This window comes from Scyliorhinus canicula, chromosome 18, assembly GCF_902713615.1.
Source record: "Scyliorhinus canicula chromosome 18, sScyCan1.1, whole genome shotgun sequence".
In the NCBI taxonomy this organism is placed as follows: Eukaryota; Metazoa; Chordata; class Chondrichthyes; order Carcharhiniformes; family Scyliorhinidae; genus Scyliorhinus; species Scyliorhinus canicula.
Genome location: NC_052163.1, coordinates 16281310 through 16302754, shown reverse-complemented (window position 1 = coordinate 16302754; position 21445 = coordinate 16281310). Strand labels below are relative to the sequence as shown.

At 48.4% G+C, this 21445-nt stretch overlaps 1 protein-coding gene across 1 annotated transcript in view; it reads left to right on the top strand.

Moving 5' to 3' along the window:
- LOC119953684 (dynein heavy chain 17, axonemal-like) overlaps nt 1-21445 on the top strand; it is an 821504-nt gene that overhangs the window by 351025 nt on the left and 449034 nt on the right. The window contains 1 exon segment of the mRNA XM_038778213.1: nt 19894-20020. Coding sequence (XP_038634141.1) covers nt 19894-20020 — 127 coding nt within the window.

The window sequence follows — 21445 nt, the reverse complement described above, 5'->3', positions numbered from 1 at the left end:
ACAATAAGCGGTTATTTTGGGTTTTGTGAGCATGGGCTAGTTGAGTACACTCTATATTCGGCTATATTTTTTTAAAATTTTAGAGTACCCAATTATTTTTTATTTCCAAATCAGAGGCAATTTAGTGTGGCCAATCTATCTAACCTGCACATCTTTGGATTGTGGGGTTGAAACCCACGCAGACACGGGGAGAATGTGCAAACTCCACACGGTCAGTGACCCAGGGCCGGGATTCAAACCCGTGTCCTTAGCGCCACAGTCCCAGTGCTAACCACTGTGCCATGTGCCGCCCCTATATTCTGCTATTATGAACCACTGTAGGAACAGTGGAGTGACGATTTTACAGCTGTGTTGCACCTGGCGCAAATGCCATTTCAGGCCTCTCCTGGAATCTTCCTGACATAGTGGGATTTGCAAATCCCATTTCAGGCCTCTCCTGGAATCTTCCCAACAAAGTGGGATTTGCGCCAACGAAGGCATGCACCTGATTACCATTCTTTTAAATATATTTTAATATTCAAAGTCAGCTTAATACCAAATCCTCCGGGAAGATGCTATGTTAGGTGGATTGGCCATGATAAATTGCCCTTAGTGACCAAAAAGAATAGGAGGGGTTATTGGGTTACGGGGATAGGGTGGAAGTGAGGGCTTAAGTGGTTCGGTGCAGACTCGGTGGGCTGAATGGCCTCCTTCTGCACTGTATGTTCTATATCTATATCCTATGTCCTGTTCCCACCTCCCATTGGGAAGTAGCACGCACAGATACCAGACGTGATGTCCATGCCAGGGTCTCGGAGATCATTGTAGCCCCTGAGTGATCGGTGGGACAGCTGGCAGGGTGGACCTGGTACTTCCTAACGGTGTCGGAGCCTGATGGTTAGCACATATAGGGAGACCCATTGGGAGGGCCCCGATGCCGGCGATCTTTATTCTGAGGGGACGGGTGGGGAGGAACATGCCATCAACAAAGGGGGGTTCCCCATTTCCGTGATGAGTGGAGGGGGTCCTTAGTTTCACTTTGAGTTCAGGGAACCCTTTAGAAATGGCCGCTGATCACAAAACACGCCCCTTCTAAAAAATGGCAATGTGTGCAAAGATCTCAACAGGAAACATGCCTGTCTCTCTGGGGAGAAACACGTTAGTTTTTTGACTAAACCTGACACAACAATATTTGGAGAAAATTCCACCTATATTGGTTATTTCAATCAGCCAGTGACTAAAAAGTGCAACCTACATAACTGGCCTCACACCAGCACCTGAAATTCATGCATGACATTACTTAATTGTGTGGTGGGCTGAATGTGTTTTTGGACTGATGGCAGAATCCTGTTAATGGAAAATACTACCTGTGTAACCACGGAGTAGAAGCCATTGAGTGTCGGGTGTGAAACGTCTTGCTTAACCTAATGTTAAAAGTCTTGAGAACCTTTGCCTTTTCAGGGTAACTTGAAATGGGGCTGTTTAGCTCAGGGCTAAATCGCTGGCTTTGAAAGCAGACCAAGCAGGCCAGCAGCACAGTTCAATTCCTGTAACAGCCTCGCCGAACAGGCGCCGGAATGAGGCGACTAGGGGCTTTTCACAGTAACTTCATTGAAGCCTACTCGTGACAATAAGCGATTTTCATTTAATTTCAAATGGAGTGGTCACTTTTTAGGTCCAAAAGTGGTAGTCTTTGGCCCATTTGCAAATTTTCTTGATACACCAAACAATGACCTGATCAGAATAGCCATTGTTCTGAAGAATAGCTTTTTGCACTCTATTTCTGCATCAGGCTTGCATAGGTGAGAAAATGCCTATTTACAGACTGCTGATAAAACCAATCTTATAGCACTTGGAACTATACAAATCCCAATATCTGCATTGGTTAGCAAGGATAGGCTTGTGGTAGACGGTAGTGAAAATGCATTAGCAAATTTCTCAACTGGCACGTCAAGGACAGGGAGCACCTTAGTGAATTGAATTTGAGCGCAAGATGAAGTGTATTAAGATGTGCAAGGAAATCCTTACGTGATTCAAACATTGTAAATATACGCGTGTATCGGGAACATGGATGGGGTAGGAGGTTTGGGGCTCATTCCATCATATACGCGTTTCTCGTAGAAATTATGGAAATGTTAGTGAGAGCTGAGCCTAGAGGGGATCCCATGGCTACATCTCTTTGGGCATACATAGTGTCATTAAAATGGAACTTGATTGCACAAACTGCTAGGCTGATAAATTCAATAAATACAGATTCAGAAAACGGCAGTACGTGTGTATATTGCTGTGATATACTAATGTAATGCAAATGTTGATGGTTTCCTTCATAAATAAACTTGCAATGTTGACATGGATACCACCATTACACGTGGAAACACCACCCACCAGGTACGCGGCACATACTCGTGCGACTCGATCAATGTAGTCTACCTCATACGCTGCAGGAAAGGATGTCCCGAAGCGTGGTACATTGGCGAGACCATACAGACACTGCGGCAACGAATGAACGGGCATCGCGCGACAATCACCAGGCAGGAATGATCCCTTCCAGTCGGGGAACACTTCAGCAGTCAAGGGCATTCAGCCTCTGATCTCCGGGTAAGCGTTCTCCAAGGCGATCTTCAGGACACGCGGCAACGCAGAATTGCTGAGCAAAAACTTATAGCTAAGTTCCGCACGCATGAGTGCGGCCTCAACCGGGATCTTAGATTCATGTCGCATTACATTCATCCCCCACCATCTGGCCTGGACTTGCAAAATCCTACCAACTGTCCTGGCTTGAGACAATTCACACCTCTTTAACCTAGGGTTACCCCTCTCTCTGGATCTGTAAAGATTTGATTACCCGCAAATGCTCGCATTGTCTGGCATCTCTGACTTTGTCTATATAAATGTTTCTGGAACATACCTCTCCATTCACCTGAGGAAGGAGCAGTGGTCCGAAAGCTCGTGTTTGAAACAAACCTGTTGGACTTTAACCTGGTGTTGTAAGACTTCTTACTGTGCTCACCTCAGTATAATGCCGGCATCTCCACATTAATGTTGAACAAGCATAGAGATCTGCAGCGAGATTCTCTGACCTCCCGCTGGCTGCCCTATTCTCCGGTGCCTTTTTTCGGGGGCCAGTAGGATTCAGGCCCGCTGGTCGAGGGCCGTTGACAGCGCGCCCCCCCCCCCCGGCGATTCTCCGGATCCGAATGGGCCGAGTGGCCGTCCAGTTTTGGCCGAGTCCCGCCGGCGTGAATTATTCACCTCGCGCACGGTAGGACCTGGCATGTAAGTGTGTGGGGGCGGTCCTGGGGGGGCGGTGCGCGGGGGGGATCTGACCCCAGGGGGGGCTCCCACAGTGACCTGGCCCTTGATTAGGGCCAACCGACCCTGCGGGCGGGCTGTTTCCATGGGGGCCTTCTTTCCTCTGTGCCGGGCCCCTGTAGGGCTCTGCCATATTGCCCCGGGGCCGGCGCGTAGAAGAGAACCCCCACATATGCGCGGAAATATGCTGGCCGGTCTGCGCATGCGCGGAAATATGCCGGACGTTCTGCACATGTGCAAACTCCCGCCCGTCCTTCGTGCCGGCTGGAGCGGCGCCAACTGCTCCGGCGTCAAACTAGCCCCCGAAAACTTCTGCAAGTCTGGTGCAACAATTAATGAAACTCTTCGTGATAGGTTGGTTTGTGGACTCTGCAGTGAAGCTATTCAGAGAAGGCTGCTTACTGTAAGTGTTTTCATTCTCAAAGCAACTGTATAAGCTACCACATTTATAAAGCTAGAAACAAAGGAATCTTCATGGATGGGGCTGGAGCAAAGATCCACAAAATGGATACCGCAAGGAACAAAGGTACAACCATGTCACTGATGTACACAGGTTGGACACTCATCAGGGGATTGCTGGAGTAGAATAAATGAATTTAAGTACTATGGTAAAAAAGGCCATATTGGCAAGGCATGTTGGGCTCGGGGGCAGGATTCTCCAACCCCCGGAGTTTCCCCGGAGGGCAGTGTGAATCCTGTCCCGCCGCTCCGATGCCAGCTGCGGTATTCTGTGGCGCCGGTGTTCGAGCGGGGATCTCACCACGCCGTTCGGGGCCATTGGCAGCAGCCCCCTGGCAATTCTCCGGGCCCCGATGGGCCGAGCGGCCGTCGGTTTCTGGCCAGTCCTGCCGGCGTGGATTGGACATGGTCCCACACGGCGGCACGTGTCAGGTACGTTGGCTGGTGCGGTCCTTGTGGGGGCAGGGGGGATCCGACCCTGGGGGGTGGGGGGCGGGGGGGCCACAGTGGCCTGGCACGCGATCGCCACCCACCAATCTATGGGCAGGCCTGTGCCATGGGCATACTTCTTCCTTCTGCGCCGGCCCCTGTAGGGCTCTGCCATGGCCAGCGTGGAGAAGACACCCCCCCCCCTGCGCATGCGGCAGAATACGCTGGCTAATCTGTGTATGAGCTAACTCGCGCAGTCCCTTCCCTGCTGGCTGGCACGACGCCAATCCCTCTGGCGCCAGCCTAGCCCACGGAAGTGCAGAGAATTCCGCAACTTCCGGTCAGCCCGCCTCGGAGTTGTTCGCGGTGTTTTTTATGCTGATTCGGGAGAATCCTGCCCCTGAAAACTTCTCCAACTCCAAGAATGTGCGAAGAAAAAAAAAATCTAAACAGATTAGCTGTGTCTATGAATTAGTAGACGAAGTTCAAGACCATGCTGAAGACAACAAACTGAACTACTAGGGGAGCTAAAGCTAGGCGCCTTGTTGGTACGGGGTGATGAACAACATTTTTGGCCATATTCAAAACTCAAAGGTCACAAAATCAAAATGGAAGTTGGTATGGGTACAGCTGTATCAAAAGCATCCTATCTGACTGCATTACAGCCTGGTATGGCAACTGCTCGACCCAAGGCAGCAAGAAACTTCAGAGAGCCATGAACACAGTCCAGTCCATCACACGAACCTGCCTCCCATCCATTGATTAACCCTAACCCTACACCTCCCGCTGCCTGGGGAAAGCTGGCAGCATAATCAAAGACCCCTCCCACCCGGCTTACTCACTCTTCCAACTTCTTCTATCGGGCAGGAGATACAAAAGTCTGAGAACACACACGAACAGATTCAAAAACAGCTTCTTCCCTGCTGTTACCAGACTCCTAAACAACCCTCTTATGGAGACCTGATGAATACTACATTCCTGTGTGCTTCACCCGATGCCGGTGTCTATGTAGTTACATTGTATGCCTTGTGTTGCCCTATTATGTATTTTATTTTTTTTTTATTTTCAAGTACTTAGTGATCTGTTTGAGCTGCTCGCAGAAAAATACTTCTCACTGTACCTCGTTACACGTGACCAATAAACAAATCCGATCCAATATTACCTGAGACAATTTATAACTGTGTCAAAAGCTGAAGTATATGCCTTTAAAATGGTCAAATGTGATCCTGAGGGCATACGCTGAAAAGGTTGTACCATTAAAAGGATGCATTATGGTGAAAGTATGTTGCCTGTGAAAATTTTCCTGCTTTATTTGGTTGGCAAAGGTTAGAGTCAACTGGGAAACAGTAAATCAACTTGTGGATTCAAAGAGCAACTCGCAACAAGTATAAGTTGTTTGAAGATTGACAAGGCTCTGTGATTGGAGTTGAGCTCCACTAAAAATCAAGCCAAACAGTACACCAAAATGTCTCAAAAGCTAGAACCGTACCATATGCCATAAGTCCAAAAGTTGAAGAAGAACTAGAAAAACTAGGCCAAACAGGAGTCATTGAGCCAGTTGCTACAAATGATTGCGTAACACCAATAGCTCCTGTATTGAAACATGGCTCAGTGAGAATATGTGGAGATTGTAAAACAACTATTAGCCCAGTATTGTGAGCAGATCATTATGTACTGCCGCTGATTGAAGACTTGTTTGCTGGATGTTCTAGAGTGCAGAAATTCAGTAAAATGTATCTTCACAGGCATATCTGCAGATGAACATGGCTGCAGAATCATAGCCACTACTCACTATTGTGACACACCAAAGGACTGTTTCCGAACCAAGGACTTCCTTTTGGGATAACATCTGCTCCTGCTCTTTTTCAGAGATCCATGGATCAAATTTTGAGTGGGTTGAATGAGGTGCAATGTTATTTACACAATATCATCACCGGTTCAAGTGAACAGGAACTCTTGAAGAATTTGGAAGCTACTCTTCCACAACCTGAGAATTCAAAAGGGAAAATATGACTTTTGCAAGTCTTCCATTAATTACCTGGGTCATATCATCATTAAAAATGGCTTATACAATGAGCCAAAGAAGATGGCAGCAATCTTAGATGCACCATATCCTCAAAATGTGACACAAGTAAGATAGCTTTTAGGATTGATCAATCACTATGGTGAATTTGTGCCACATTTAGCAACCATGATTGAAGTCTTTACACACTTTGCTGTGTGTCAAACAGGCATGGCACTGGTTGAAAGTGCATAAAATGAGGTAAAAGATGAAATACAGAAGTCAGAGTTGCTGGTTCATTGTAATCCTAAACGTAAGTTGCAACTTGCTTGCGATACGTCATCCTTTGAGGTTGGTGCAACATCTCGCACATATTGCCTTCAGGAGAGGAATGACTGCCAGTATTTGCTTCACGACCTCTTACTAGCAAAGGAACAAATTACGCTCTAATTGGCTTTGAGCATCATTTTCGGGGGAAGAAGGTTCAACCACTACCTTCATAGACGTCATTTTATTCTTTGACGGATCACCAACCGTTGACGAATAATCTTTGGGTCGTATAAGATATACCTTCTTTGGCAAGCATGTAGGTTACAAAGATGGTCTTTGATATTATCGGTGCACACATACGATATCCAATATCGCAGTTCAGAGCAGCATGCTTAATGCTTTGTCAAGATTGCCGTTACAAGTCGAGTATATATCTGAAGATTATTTCATCAACATCCTGGGCGGCAATCTCCGTTGGCCGATGCTGGAATCGGGAAAGATGATTGGGTCGAAATCTGTTCTGACACCAAAATCGTGGTGGCCGCCAGTTTCACGCCAAATCGCAAATCTCCTTGCTTCGACAGTGGCGTCAATGCGTTCCAGAGGTTCATGAACAGGAAATGCCATTGGCATATCATTAGCAGGCCTGACCCAGTATTCTCCGAGGGCTCCACGGTTCCACGCCTCCAGTGGGGCAAATTTGCAATGGCAAGGTTCACTTGTGCTTTAAAAATTGTGAAATTGGCGCCTTGGCTAATGAGGGAGAGCGAGAGGAAGCAGGGCACGGAGAGGAGCGACCGTGGGCTGCCGGTCCTGTCACTGGTCGAACTGGCTGGGATGGAGGGCCCTGCAGGGGCTGGAGGGAGGGTTTTTATTGGGTTTTGTTTACCATAGCACAGTATAAATACACAGGGCGCAATTCTCCGCTCCCCACACGCCGCGTGGGAGAATCGCGGGAGGGCCCCCGACTAATTTCACGACCCCCTGGCGCCCCCCGCGATTCTCCCACCCCCCGCTCGGAAGAATCGCCGCTGACCGGCGATTCTCTGACCTGGATGGGCCGAGCGGCCTGCCGTTCACAACCGGCTCACGACGGCGGCAACCACACCTGGTCGCTGCCATTGTGAAAACTCCGTGAGATGCCCGTTTGGGGCTTGTAGGGGGCCTGGTGGGGAATGAGCACCACGACTGTGCTCGGGAGGGGACAGGCCGGCGATCGGTGCCCACCATCGGTGCCCACCGATCGTCGGGCCGGCGTCTTAATCAGACGCACTATTTCCCCTCCGCCGTCCCGCAAGATCAAGCCACCACGTCTTGCCAGGTGGCTGAGGGGAAAGACAGCCACCGCGCATGCGTGGGTTCAAGCTGTCAGCCGTCGTGACGTCAGGCGCGCATGCGCAGGTTGGAGCCGGCCAACCTGCGCATGCGTGGCTGACGTCACATAGGCGCAGCCGTCGCGTCACTCTCGGCGCACCGCCCGGCGGCCGAGAGTTACGGAGCGCCGCTCCTAGCCCCGCCGGGAGGGGAGAATAGGGGACGAGGAGCGGCCTCCGAGTCTGTCGTGAAACTCGGCCGAGTTCACGACGGCCCTCCTGATTTTTCCCGGGAGCAGAGAATCACGGCCACAGAATTAAAAGGCTTTTGCAGGGGTGGGCACCTGGGTCGTGCCCCTAATATTATTTACATTTCGGTCAGTTTCTGTTGTTTATTTACTTAAGTTTCGACTTTGGATCATTTCTTCTTCTTGTTCTTTTGTTCTCGTTCCGTCTTGTGTGTTCCCCTGTGTTTCCTTTCCTGCTTGAGTCCCTCTCTTTTTCCTTCCTCCTGGTTCTCCTCCGTTGTTTTTCCCCCTCCTTCCCTGCTGCCTCCTTCTCTCTCGCTGAGTTTGGCTACGCTTTCTTGTTTCCCCCGGGGCTTCCCCCTTTCCCCTCTTTCCTATTGCACCTTGGCTACCTTACCTTAGTCCCTAGCTAACTTAGTTGCAGGCCACAAACAGGCCCCAGAACAACGGGTGAATGGCTCCCATGTTTTGTGGAAGCCACCTTCCGACCCACGGATGACGAATTTGATTTTCTCTATTTGGAGACATGCCGCTAGATCAGCCAACCAGTCTGCAGCTTTAGGTGATGCTGCTGACCGCCAGCCGAGCAGGAGTCTACGGCGGGCGATCAGGGAGGCAAAGGCAAGGGCGTCGGCCCTCCTCTCCATGAAGTGGTCTGGCTGGTTTGAGACCCTGAAGACTGCCACTTTTGGGCATGGCTCCACCCTCATCCCTGCCACTTTGGACATTGCCTTGAAGAAGACTGTCCAATAGCCGGCATGTCTGGGGCAAGACCAGAACATGTGGGCGTGGTTGGCCGGTTCTCCTTGGCACCGTTCACATCGGTCCTCCACCTCCGGGAAGAACCTACTCATTCGGGTTCTGGCCAAGTGGGCTGTTTTCCCCACCCCCCCCCCCCCCACTTTTTAAAAAAAAAATGTATTTTATTACAAACATGTATCAAAACAGCTTACAGCGAATAAACACCCTGGGAAACGTACTTCCCAATAATCAACTATATGAACGATACAGTCTGTACAGATTTTTTCCCTTCTTCACCCCACCCCTTCCCCATGACGAACAGCCCCCCAAACACGGTCACAAACATTCCCCACCTTTATTCAAAACCCCCAGAAGAACCCCTTAACTCGTACTTTATCTTCTCCAATCGCAGTTCTACAGATCAACCCAACCAAGCCGCGACCCCCGGTGGCGATGCAATATTCGCCGCCTTGCAATCAGTGGGGAGAAGGCCAAGACATCGGCTCTCCTCCTCTCCATGAGCTCCGGCTTCTCTGAGACCCCAAATATCGCCACCAAAGGGTCCGGGTCCACCTCTTCCTCCACTATCCTGGCTAAGACCGCGAATACTCCCACCTGGAATCTTCCCAATTTCTCGCAACCCCAAAACATGTGTGCGTGATTCGCTGGCCCCGCCCACACCTTTCACATTCATCTGCTACCACCTGAAAGAACCCACTCATTCTCGCCGGAGTCAAATGCACCCTGTGCACCACCTTAAACTGTATCAGGCTCAGCTTTTCACAAGAGGAGGTCCCTTTACCCTACGCAGTGCCTCACTCCATACTCTCCAATTGATCACTCCTCCCAACTCCGCTTCCCATTTCTCCTTGATGTTCACTACCCACCCGCCTCCCTGCTCCTCAGCCACTTGTATATATCCCCAATTCTTCCCTCCCCTTCCACATCCGGTAGCAGCAGTCGCTCCAGCAGGGTATATCCCAGCAACCTAGGAAACCCCCTCCAGACCTTTTGCGCAAAGTCCCTAACCTGCAGATATTTGAACTCACTCCCCCTTGGCAGCTCTACCCTCTCCCTTAGCTCCTCCATACTGGTGAACCCTTCCTCCAAATACAGATCCCTCACCTTGACAGGCCACACTTCCCTCCACCTCCTGTATACACTAACCACCCCCCCCCCAACTCAAACCCATGATTCTCGCACAGTGGCGTTAGCATCAACATCCCTTCCACCCTAAAATGCCTCCTCAACTGATTCCATATCTTCACTGTGGACTATACCACCAGGCTCCTTGAATACCTACTCTGAGCCATTGACTATGCTGCCGTCACCATAGCCCTCCAACTCGACCCCTTACAAGATTCTCCTCCATCCTAACCCATTCTACCCCTCTCCTTTCCACCACCGGCGCACCTTGTCCACATTCGCCACCCAATAATAATGAAGTAAGTTGACCAATGCCAAACCCCCCTGCTCCATCTGCCTCTATAGCAGGGTGCTCCCCACCCTTGGTACCTTCCCCGCCCATATAAAGTCAGAAATAATCTTGCCCACTTTCAGAAAAAAAAACGCCTTTGGTATAAAGATTGGGAGAGCTTTCAAGATAAACAAGAAACTCGGCAGAATATTCTATGTACCACTTTTAGTTGCATTAGATTGAGTCTTGCACATGTGGAGGTGGAGTTGACCCTGTGTAGTATTTCGTTCCAGAGTCCCCACCCTTTTCCAAACTCCAAGTCTTCCTCCCACTTCCTCCTTGTCACGTCCAGTTTGCCGTTGGCCGCCTCTATCAGTCGTCCATATATGTCACGACAGTTCCCTCTGCCTAGAATGTCTGTGTCCAGCAATTGTCTTAGTAGTGACTGTCGCAGCAGTCATGGTTATGTCTTTGTTTCCTTTCGTAGGAAGCTTTTGAGCTGCAGGTACCTTATTCGTTGCCCCCTGCCAGTTGAAATCTTTCTTTCAGTTCGTCCAGTGTTGTGACCCTAACGTCGGTGTTTATGTCTCTAACTGTCAATGTCCCCCTGTCCTGTTTCCACCTTTTAAAGGTGGCATCAGTGAGTGCCCCATAAGCCAGCCTCCAACTCCCTTCCCAACTCTTCTTCCCACTTTTTCTTCACCTCCCCTATTGGGATTCCCTCCCACTCCATCAGCTCCTTATAGATCTCCGAGACCTTCCCCTCCCCAACTCCTGTTCTCGACATCATCTTATCCTGTAACCCCCTTTGCAGGAGGCGTGGAAAGTTCGAGACCTACCTCTGTACAAAATCCCTCACTTGCAGGTACCAGAACCCGTCCCCACCTGGCAACACAAACTTCTTCTCCAGCTTCTCCAAACTCGGAAAACCCTCATCAATAAATAGATCCCCAAATCTTCTGATCCCTGTCCGCTGCCACCTCCAAAAAACCCCTCCAGCAACCACCCCCAGACCGAACGGATGGTTATCGCATATCAGTACCCACACCGATGCCCCCTCCAAACCCCTGTGCTGCCGCCACTGTCCCCACACCCTCAGGGCTACCACTACTACCGGGCTTGTGGAGTACCGAGCTGGTGAGAATGGCAGTGGTGCCGTTAACAATGCCCTCAAACATGTGCCCTTTCAGGGTGCCGCCTCCACTCGCTCGCACACCGACCCCTCCCCCACTACCTACTTCCTGACCATATGTTCACCGCCCAGTAATAGTTAATAAAGTTCGCAAGAGCAAGCACCCCCCCCCCCCCCCCCCCCCCCCCCCCACTCCAGCAGCAACTTCCTCACCCGTGGGGTTTTACCAAATAAATCCCAAAATTACTGCATTCATCCTCCTGAAAAACACCTTGGGGATAAAAATTGGGAGACACTGAAAAACAAACAGCAACCTCGGGAGGACTGTCATTTTCAAAGCCTGTATCCTCTCCGACAGAGATAGCGGGAGCCCGTCCCACCTCCGGAAGTCCCCCTTCATCTGCTCTTCTAGCCTACCCAGATTCAATTTGTGGAGCTGTCCCCATTCCTGTGTCAGCTGGATACCCGAGTACCTAAAGCTCCCTCCCACCACCTTGAATGGCATCTCCCCCAATCTCCTCCAGTCACCTTGTTGGGAGTTTTCTATAGGCCCCCCAATAGCAGCAGAGATATGGAGGAACAGATTGGGAAACAGATTTTGGAAAGGTGCAGAAGTCACGCGGTAGTAGTCATGGGTGACTTCAACTTCCCAAACATTGAGTGGAAACGCTTTAGATCAAATAGTTTGGATGGGGTGGTGTTTGTGCAGTGTGTCCAGGAAGCTTTTCTAACACAGTATGTAGGTTGTCCGACCAGAGGGGAGGCCATATTGGATTTGGTACTTGGTAATGAACCAGGGCAGGTGATAGATTTGTTAGTGGGGGAGCGTTTTGGAGGTAGTGACCACAATTCTGTGACTTTCAGTTTAGTAATGGAGAGGGATAGGTGCGTGCAACAGGGTAAGGTTTACAATTGGGGGAAGGGTAAATACAATGCTGTCAGACAGGAATTGAATTGCATAAGTTGGGAACATAGGCTGTCAAGGAAGGACACAAGTGAAATATGGAACTTGTTCAAGGAACAGGTACTACATGTCTTTGATATGTATATCCCTGTCAGGCAGGGAAGAGATGGTCAAGTGAGGGAACCATGGTTGACAAGAGAGGTTGAATGTCTTGTTAAGAGGAAGAAGGAGACTTATGTAAGGCTGAGGAAACAAGGTTCAGACAGGGCGCTGGAGGGATACTAGATAGCCAGGAGGGAACTGAAGAAAGGGATTAGGAGAGCTAAGAGAGGGCATGAAAAATCTTTGGCAGGTAGGATCAAGGAAAACCCCAAGGCCTTTTACACATGTGAGAAATATGAGAAGGACTAGAGTGAGGGTAGGTCCGATCAAGGACAGTAGCGGGGAGAGTGTGTATTGAGTCTGAAGAGATAGGAGAGGTCTTGAACGAGTACTTTTCTTCAGTATTTACAAACGAGAGGGGTCATATTGTTGGAGAGGACAGTGTGAAACAGACTGGTAAGCTCGAGGAGATACTTGTTAGGAAGGAAGATGTGTTGGGCGTTTTGAAAAACTTGAGGATAGACAAGTCCCCCGGGCCTGACGGGATTTATCCAAGGATTCTATGGGAAGCAAGAAATGAAATTGCAGAGCCGTTGGCAATGATCTTTTCTTCCTCACTGTCAACCGGGGTGGTACCAGGGGATTGGAGAGTGGCGAATGTCGTGCCCCTGTTCAAAAAAGGGAATGGGGATAAACCTGGGAATTACAGGCCAGTTAGTCTTACTTTGGTGGTAGGCAAAGTAATGGAAAGGGTACTGAGGGATAGGATTTCTGAGCATCTGGAAAGACACTGCTTGATTAGAGATAGTCAGCACGGATTTATGAGGGGTAGGTCTTGCCTTACAAGTCTTATTGACTTCTTTGAGGAGGTGACCAAACATGTGGATGAAGGTAAAGCAGTGGATGTAGTGTACATGGATTTTAGTAAGGCATTTGATAAGGTTCCCCATGGTAGGCTTATGCAGAAAGTAAGGAGGCATGGGATAGTGGGAAATTTGGCCAGTTGGATAACAAACTGGCTAACCGATAGAAGACAGAGAGTGGTGGTGGATGGCAAATATTCAGCCTGGAGCCCAGTTACCAGTGGTGTACCGCAGGGATCTGTTCTGGGTCCTCTGCTGTTTGTGATTTTCATTAATGACTTGGATGAGGGAGTTGAAGGGTGGGTCAGTAAATTTGCAGATGATACGAAGATTGGTGGAGTTGTAGATAGTGAGGAGGGCTGTTATTGGCTGCAAAGAGACACCGATAGGATGCAGAGCTGGGCTGAGAAGTGACAGATGGAGTTTAACCCTGACAAGTGTGAGGTTGTCCATTTTGGAAGGACAAATATGAATGCGGAATACAGGGTTAACGGGAGGGTTCTTGGCAATGGAGAGGAGCAGAGAGATCTTGGGGTCTATGTTTATATATCTTTGAAAGTTGCCACTCAAGTGGATAGAGCTGTGAAGAAGGCCTATGGTGTGCTCGCGTTCATTAACAGAGGGATTGAGTTTAAGAGCCGTGAGGTGATGATGCAGCTGTCCAAAACCTTGGTAAGGCCACATTTGGAGTACTGTGTGCAGTTCTGGTCGCCTCATTTTAGGAAGGATGTGGAAGCTTTGGAAAAGGTGCAAAGGAGATTTACCAGGATGTTGCCTGGAATGGAGAGTAGGTCTTACGAGGAAAGGTTGAGGGTGCTAGGCCTTTTCTCATTAGAACGGAGAAGGATGAGGGGGCGACTTGATAGAGGTTTATAAGATGATCAGGGGAATAGATAAAGTAGACAGTCTGAGACTTTTTCCCCGGGTGGAACAAACCATTACAAGGGGAAATTAAAGGTAAATCGTGGAAGATATAGGGGGGGATGTCAGAGGTAGGTTCTTTACCCAGAGAGTAGTGGGGGCATGGAATGCACTGCCTGTGGAAATAGTTGAGTCGGAAACATTAGGGACCTTCAAGCGGCTATTGGATAGGTACATGGATTATGGTAGAATAATGGTGTGTAGATTAATTTGTTTTTAATGGCAGCACGGTAGCATTGTGGATAGCACAATTGCTACACAGCTCTAGGATCCCAGGTTCGATTCCGGCTTGGGTCACTGTCTGTGTGGGGTCTACACATCCTCCCCGCGTGTGCGTGGGTTTCCTCCGGGTGCTCCGGTTTCCTCCTACAGTCCAAAGATGTGCAGGTTGGGTGGATTGGCCATGATAAATTGCCCTTAGATTATCATAGAATTTTGGACACTATGATTAAATTAGGACAAACGTTCGGCACAACATCGTGGGCCGAAGGGCCTGTTTTGTGCTGTATTTCTCTATGTTCTATGTTCCTCCTGTCCCCTTGCCTGTACAGTAAAAAAACTCACTTTTGCCCATGTTCAGTTTATACCCCGAGAACTGGCCAAATTCCTCTATTATCCCCATTATCCCTCCAATCCCCCCCCCCCCCCCCCCCAACGCATCTGATGTATATGAGAGCAAATCGTCTGCATAGAGCGAGACCCTATGCTCCAGCCCCTCCTCGTATTATCCCCTGCCAGACCTTTGAAGCTCACAGCGCCATTGCCAATGCCTCTATGGCCAAGGCAAACAGCAGTGGGGAGAGTGGACATCCCTGCCTTGTCCCATGTACAGCCTAAAATACTCCGACCTCACCTGATTCGTGTGCATGTTTGCCAGCATTGTCTGATAAAGCAGACACAAATCGCTGCCCAAACCCGAACTATCCAGCACGGTAGCATGGTAGTTAGCATCAATGCTTCACAGCTCCAGGGTCCCAGGTTCGATTCCCGGCTGGGTCACTGTCTGTGCGGAGTCTGCACGTCCTCCCCGAGTGTGCGTGGGTTTTCTCCGGGTGCTCCGGTTTCCTCCCACAGTCCAAAGATGTGCGGGTTAGGTGGATTGGCCAGGCTAAATTGCCCTTAGTGTCCTAAAAAATAAGGTTAATGGGGGTTCTTGGGTTACTGGTATAGGGTGGATACGTGGGCTTGTGTAGGGTGATCATTGCTCGGCACAACATCGAGGGCCGAAGGGCCTGTTCTGTGCTGTACTGTTCTAGTTCTAATTCTAAATATCCCAGGACCTCTCATAAGTATCCCCACTCCACCTGATCAAAGGCCTTCTCTGCATCCATAGCCACCCCCACCTCAAACTCAAGCCCTTCTGTAGGCATTATGATAACGTTCAAGAGCCTCCTAATATTGGTCGCCAAGTGCCACCCCTTAACAAACCCCATCTGCCTTCCCCTATTACCCTGGGACACAATCTTCAATCCTTGTGGCCAGGATCCTTGCCAACAGTTTGGCATGCACATTTAATAGGGAGATTGGTCTATGTGACCCACAGTCCCGCTTCAAAATGAGAGAGATTGGCACCAACGTCAGGGGGAGCACTACCAACTCCTTTGCTTCATTGAAGGCCCTTACCAACAGCGGTCCCAGCGCCCCATAAAACTTCTTATAAAATTCCAACGTGTATCCGTCCGGTCCCGGGGCCTTACCCGATTACATTGCCTCCAGCCCCTCTATTACCTCCCCAAGCCTATTGGGGCCCCCAGGCCCTCTCCCAGCCAATGCAGGCCATGGTCCGACACCACTATTGCTGAATATTCAGCATCTATCACCTCTGCCAGCAGCATTTTATCGAGCACGGAGAAATCTATTTGGGAATACACCTTGTGCACATGGGAGTAGAACGAAAATTCTTTCCCCCTCGGCCTCCCAAATCGTCATGGATCGACCCCACCTTGTGCTCCATGAGACCAAGGCGTTCCTTAGCCGTAGCTGATACCTTCCCCGACCTAGGGCTCTCAGCTGATGAGAATCCAGGTCCGGAATCCTCCCCAGACCCGCCTCATAAATTCCACATCGTCCCAGTTCCGGGCATAAATATTCCCTAATACTACCGGCATTCCCTCCAGTTTCCCACTAACCATGACATAACCCCCCCCCCCCCCCCCCTCCCGGATCCACCTCTATATTATCCACCTCGAACGCCACCTGCTTATTGACCAAAATCGCCACCCCCTTCGCTTTAAACTCCAACCCCAAGTGGAATACATGCCCAACCCATCCCTTCCTCAACCTAATCTGGTCTCTTGCAGCATGGCACATCCGCCTTCAGTCGCCTCAAGTGTGCAAACACACGGGCCCTCTTGACCGTCCCACTTAAACCTCGAACATTCCACATGACCAGAAATGGCCCCGAAAAAACGTTTTTACAGCAGCATCACAACTCCTCCACCAAAGTTCAAGGCCACCTTCTCCTGCCAGTCCATTGTCTCTCATAAACTCCGCTGCCTCCTCTGTAGATCCAAATTACAGCTCTTGGCCCCAATAAGTCACCCGTAGGCGTGCCAGGTACAATAGTTCAAACTTCACACCCTTCTTGTAGAGGGCCGCCTTGACCTTATTAAAACTTGCCCTCTTCTTGGCCAGCTCTGCACTACATGCGAATCTCACTGCCCACCAGGCGCAGAGCATCGACTGCCCGGCCCACCTCAAGATTCTCTTCTTATCAAGGAACCGGTGCAGCCGCACCACCATTGCCCCCGTCGGCTCGTTCCCCTGGGGCCTTCTCAGCAACGTCCTGTGAGCTTGGTCCATCTCCACCAGCCAGTCAAACGCACCTTCACCAAGCAGCTTCTCGAGCATCTTCCCCACATACGTGCCAGCATCGACTCCTTCGCACCCCTCGGGCAGACCCACGATCTGAATATTCTACCGGTGTGACCGGTTCTCCAAGTCCTCCACCTTCTACTCCAACCATTTCTGATGGTCTCGCATTAGCCCCATCTCCTCTCAAATATCATTCCCAACATTATGTTCCAGCAAACGTGATCTGCCATTGATGTGTTGATGGATGATGGGACCCAATTATCTCACCAACGCAAACCTGATTTTTTTCATCTCGCAATATTTTCCTCTCCCACCCACCATGACATCCACTGCAGACGAGATCAGAAAATCCTGGCCTAAGTCTGGGTTGGCCCTCACGTCTAGCAATGCAACCAGACATTTGCACTGCTTGTGATAATCAGACAAGTTATTAGATATTCCACAGTATGCATGCATTAAATCTACTAGATGCACTTCCAAGGATTAAGCATCTTCATTGGCTGGTGGGATAGCTGGGAATAGAGGAGTTCAAACTCAGGAATACCTCTTGTCATTTGATGTGGGACATGGGAACACTGCAGTTGAAGCTATTTGCCAGGACAATCTCTTCACTTTTGGAAAGTACATGATCATTCAAGTTACTACATGTTTGGTGGCAGCATTAGTCATGCAGCTGAAACATTTCCATTTGACCAGTTTACAGTGCGGGTGTGCTTCATGCCGTTCTTGATTTTAATGCAGTCATCTACTGAGGCAATATAGTAACACAAACGAATCAAACTAAAAATGAAATTAATTTGTGTATCCCAGAACAAGTGCAGTATAGGGTATGGAGCAGATTTAGATATCCTGCAACCAATCTATTCAATCTCAATGACTATATCGTGGGACTGTGTCTCACCTTAATATTGTCAATGCAGTTGGAAATGAACATGATACAACTTTGGGTCAAATATATTTTTGGAGAGCTTGGGGAGCCTATAGTTACCTTTTGCTTTCTCCATGGCAATGCCTGTCCAATCAGAGGTGACTTGACAGGAAATCAGCAATCTTTTCTCGTGTAGTATAAATTGTTGTGTGATTGTTTGAAATTTGGCATTCTTGCAATTTCCCTGATGAGTTCAAGATGAAAAGCTTTTCAACATATTTAACTTTTCAGCAATATTCAAGTTCTGTACCACCAAGCAATTGTAAATCCTCTTCTTTGACAGGAGATTAAAAACACCCAAAGCAGGCATGGCTAGAAGTAGCAAAGGCAATGAGCATCAGAGATGAGGTCCCGAGGACCTGGGTGAGTTGCTGGAAAAGTTTGTTCCCAGACCAGACCCCAACAATGGCTGGGATACTGGACCGAAACCCCAATATTTAGGTTTATTTGAAAGACTGTGCGGAAAGAATGATTCGTCTCAGGAGTGATTGCATGAAGAAATAAGGTTTGGTTATTTTTAAAACAAAACTTTATTCTGACTGCAATATTAAGCTTTGTTAACTTCACATCTGAAAAGAACACTTACAATTTACACCTTAAATACTACTACTTAATTTCCCATGAAGCAACAACAAAAGAAACATACAGTTCTCAATCGATCATACTGTGGGAGAGTTGTGGACTCAACATCAGGCAGACTAGAATTCAACTCCACTCTTCAAAGTTTCTCCAAAAACTGCCTCTCTCCACAACTTTTGCCAAAATTCTTTGCTTCTCTGATGCCTTTAAAAATGTCTCTCTGCATTGCTTGGCTCTACCCAGCAATAACCTCATCTCCCTACATGGAAAACAAATGATCACTGCAGGCTGCAAGGCATATTAACTCCCCAGGGACTTTCTCAGTCATATCACAGCCCATTAGCCTGGACTGAAAAACATATTCTTATGTCAATTGCACCTTCTGGCTGCTAAAAACACCCAGTCCCTGCAAAACAGAAGTATTTTTATAAAAACATGACCATTGCAGTCAAACACACTCTAACCCCCAGGCTTTTAACCCTGAAAATGCCCAGTACTTAGAACTCAATATTCTTAAAGTCTTCTCGCCATCACACTAACCTTCCTGGCATTTTCCTGAGCAGCATTCCTCTGACCAACAAATCTTGCAGTTCCACACATTCCTTTTTTTTCCAGGAACCCCCTCAAATCTTGAACTGAAAAGGCTTGATGGGGTAGACATGGAGAAATGTTTAACAGGTTTTAGAAATATGAAATATCATTCATAAATTCAGTAAGGAATTCCAGAGAAACTACTTTATCCAACGAGAGTTACCACAAGATGTAGTTGAACCAAACATCTTCATTTAAGGGTAAACTAGATCAGCATATGAGGGAGGAAGAAATAGAATAAGATCAGATGAAATTGTTGGAAGAGACTCATGTGGAGTATAAACGCTGGAATCAACTAGTTGGGTCAAATGGCCTATTTCCATGGTAGACTCAATGTATCAGTTCTGAGAGAAACAGAGTAAATGTTTCAGGTTGTGATCTTTCATCAGTCCTGATGACCTGAAACTTTGGGTGAAATTTTATGAAGGCGATGGGGGTCTCTGCCACTGGCTGGAGAGCCAGCGAGACCACTACATCACGTCTTTTTGGAAAATCCTGCATAATCTTGTGCATACAGGCAAATAATAGGTCAGCAATGAGTTTTTGTCTGCTGAGAGCCAATTAGAGGCTGGTAGTTCTTCTGTACTTGGCGCCCCTGTGGAGGCAGTGGGTGTTGCCTGTCCACCAGCCTTTACACTTAGGCTTTATCGAGATGGAGGTGGGTAGGTGGCATAATCTCCACCCTCCCACCCTATTAAATGCCTACTCACCACAAAATACACCACGTGGAAGGGAACAACATTTCACCTCTGATCCTGCCAGACCTGCTGGGTATTTCCAGCTTTTCTGGTTTAATTTCAATTTCCAGCATCTGCATTTTATAGCTTTTGTAACAATTCAAAGTTCTGATTTATATATAATCCTTTCTTTTTCTGTGCTTTCCATTTAGTTTAACACTTTGTGAAAAAGCCTTGGCTGAATACCTTGAGACAAAAAGACTTGCCTTTCCTAGATTCTACTTTATATCTTCTGCAGACTTACTAGATATTTTATCTAATGGTAACAACCCTTTAGAGGTGAGACACTTGTATCAACACTTTCAGTATTATCATGAATATTATTTGTGGTAACTGGCTGTTGCCCAGGAACCGGTTCCAAAGAGATGGGGGCTCCACCTTTAAAGGGCTCCCCGATCGGCGCTGCAGCCCAACAGCCTCAACGCCCACCACGGAGGCCTGGGGGTCTCTCCCCTCCCCCAACATTCACCTTTGTCAACACCCCTCCCCAATCTGACTTTCATCGTCGGCAAAGCCCCTACCCTCCTGGACAACCATTAATAGCAAAGCCCCCTACCCCTGACAATCCTTACCTACACCCCTCCCTCCCCCATGGGCTCCTGCTATGTTCTGCTTTGGCATTGCCCCGACACAGGTTGGCATTGCCTGGAACCTGGCAGCACCAACCTATGTCAGGGCACTGCCTGAGCATGTCCTTCTACCCTCGCGCCACCCCCCCCCACCCCCCCCCCCCCCCCCCCCCCCCCCCCCCAACGACGGGTGCTATACTTACCTCTGGGAGCGATCCCCATGACGGCCTTGTGCCTGGCAAACCTATTGTAAACCTTGCGAAGATGATGTCACGTTAGCGCTATGAGGCAGCAGTGCTAACCAGTGTGGCACCAAACATTAATAAACTCCAGTTCTTAATGTTTAATCAATGCTATGTTCTTGTCTAAGTACCATCTGAATCCCATCTACTTCAAAAGTAACCTAATATTTTTCTATTCAGTTTCACATGTTTTAAAGAGCATTGATTTCCCTGTATGCCTTAACTGAACACTGAGAAATTAGGCCCTTTTTTTTATCTGTTAATGGGCTTTGGGTATCTTTGGCAAGGTCAATAGTTATTGTCCATCCCTAGTTGAACCTCGAAGGTAGCAATGCAGTCCTTGTGGTGTAGGTACATCCACAGTACCCATAGAGAGAGAGAGTTTTAGTATTTGTACCTAAAAAGAATGAAGGAATGACAGTATTTTTCTGAGTCAGGATCATGTGTGCTGTGAAGGGGAACTTGCAGGTGTTGTTCACATATACCTGCTGATCCTGTCCTTCTAACTAAATTTAGGAGGTGTTATCATTTTAAACTTGGTAAGTTGTGGGAGTGAATGTTTAAGCTGATGAATGGTGTCCCCATCAAATTTGGTCCTGTATGGTGGTTAACTTTTTAAGTATTGTTGGAGCTGCACTCATCCAGACAAGTGGGGTCTATGCTAATACATTCTTGACTTGTGATTGGTATGTGGTGGACAGACTTTGAGGAGTCAGGAGCTGAGTCCTTTGCTGCAGAGTATCCAACCCCTGATCTGCTCTTATGGCCACTGTATTTATGTGAATGGTTTAATTACGGGGGATTTGGTAATGATAATGACATTGAATATCAAGTGTGGGCGGTTAGACTACCTTTTGTTGGCGATACTAATTATCTGGCACTGTGTGATGCAA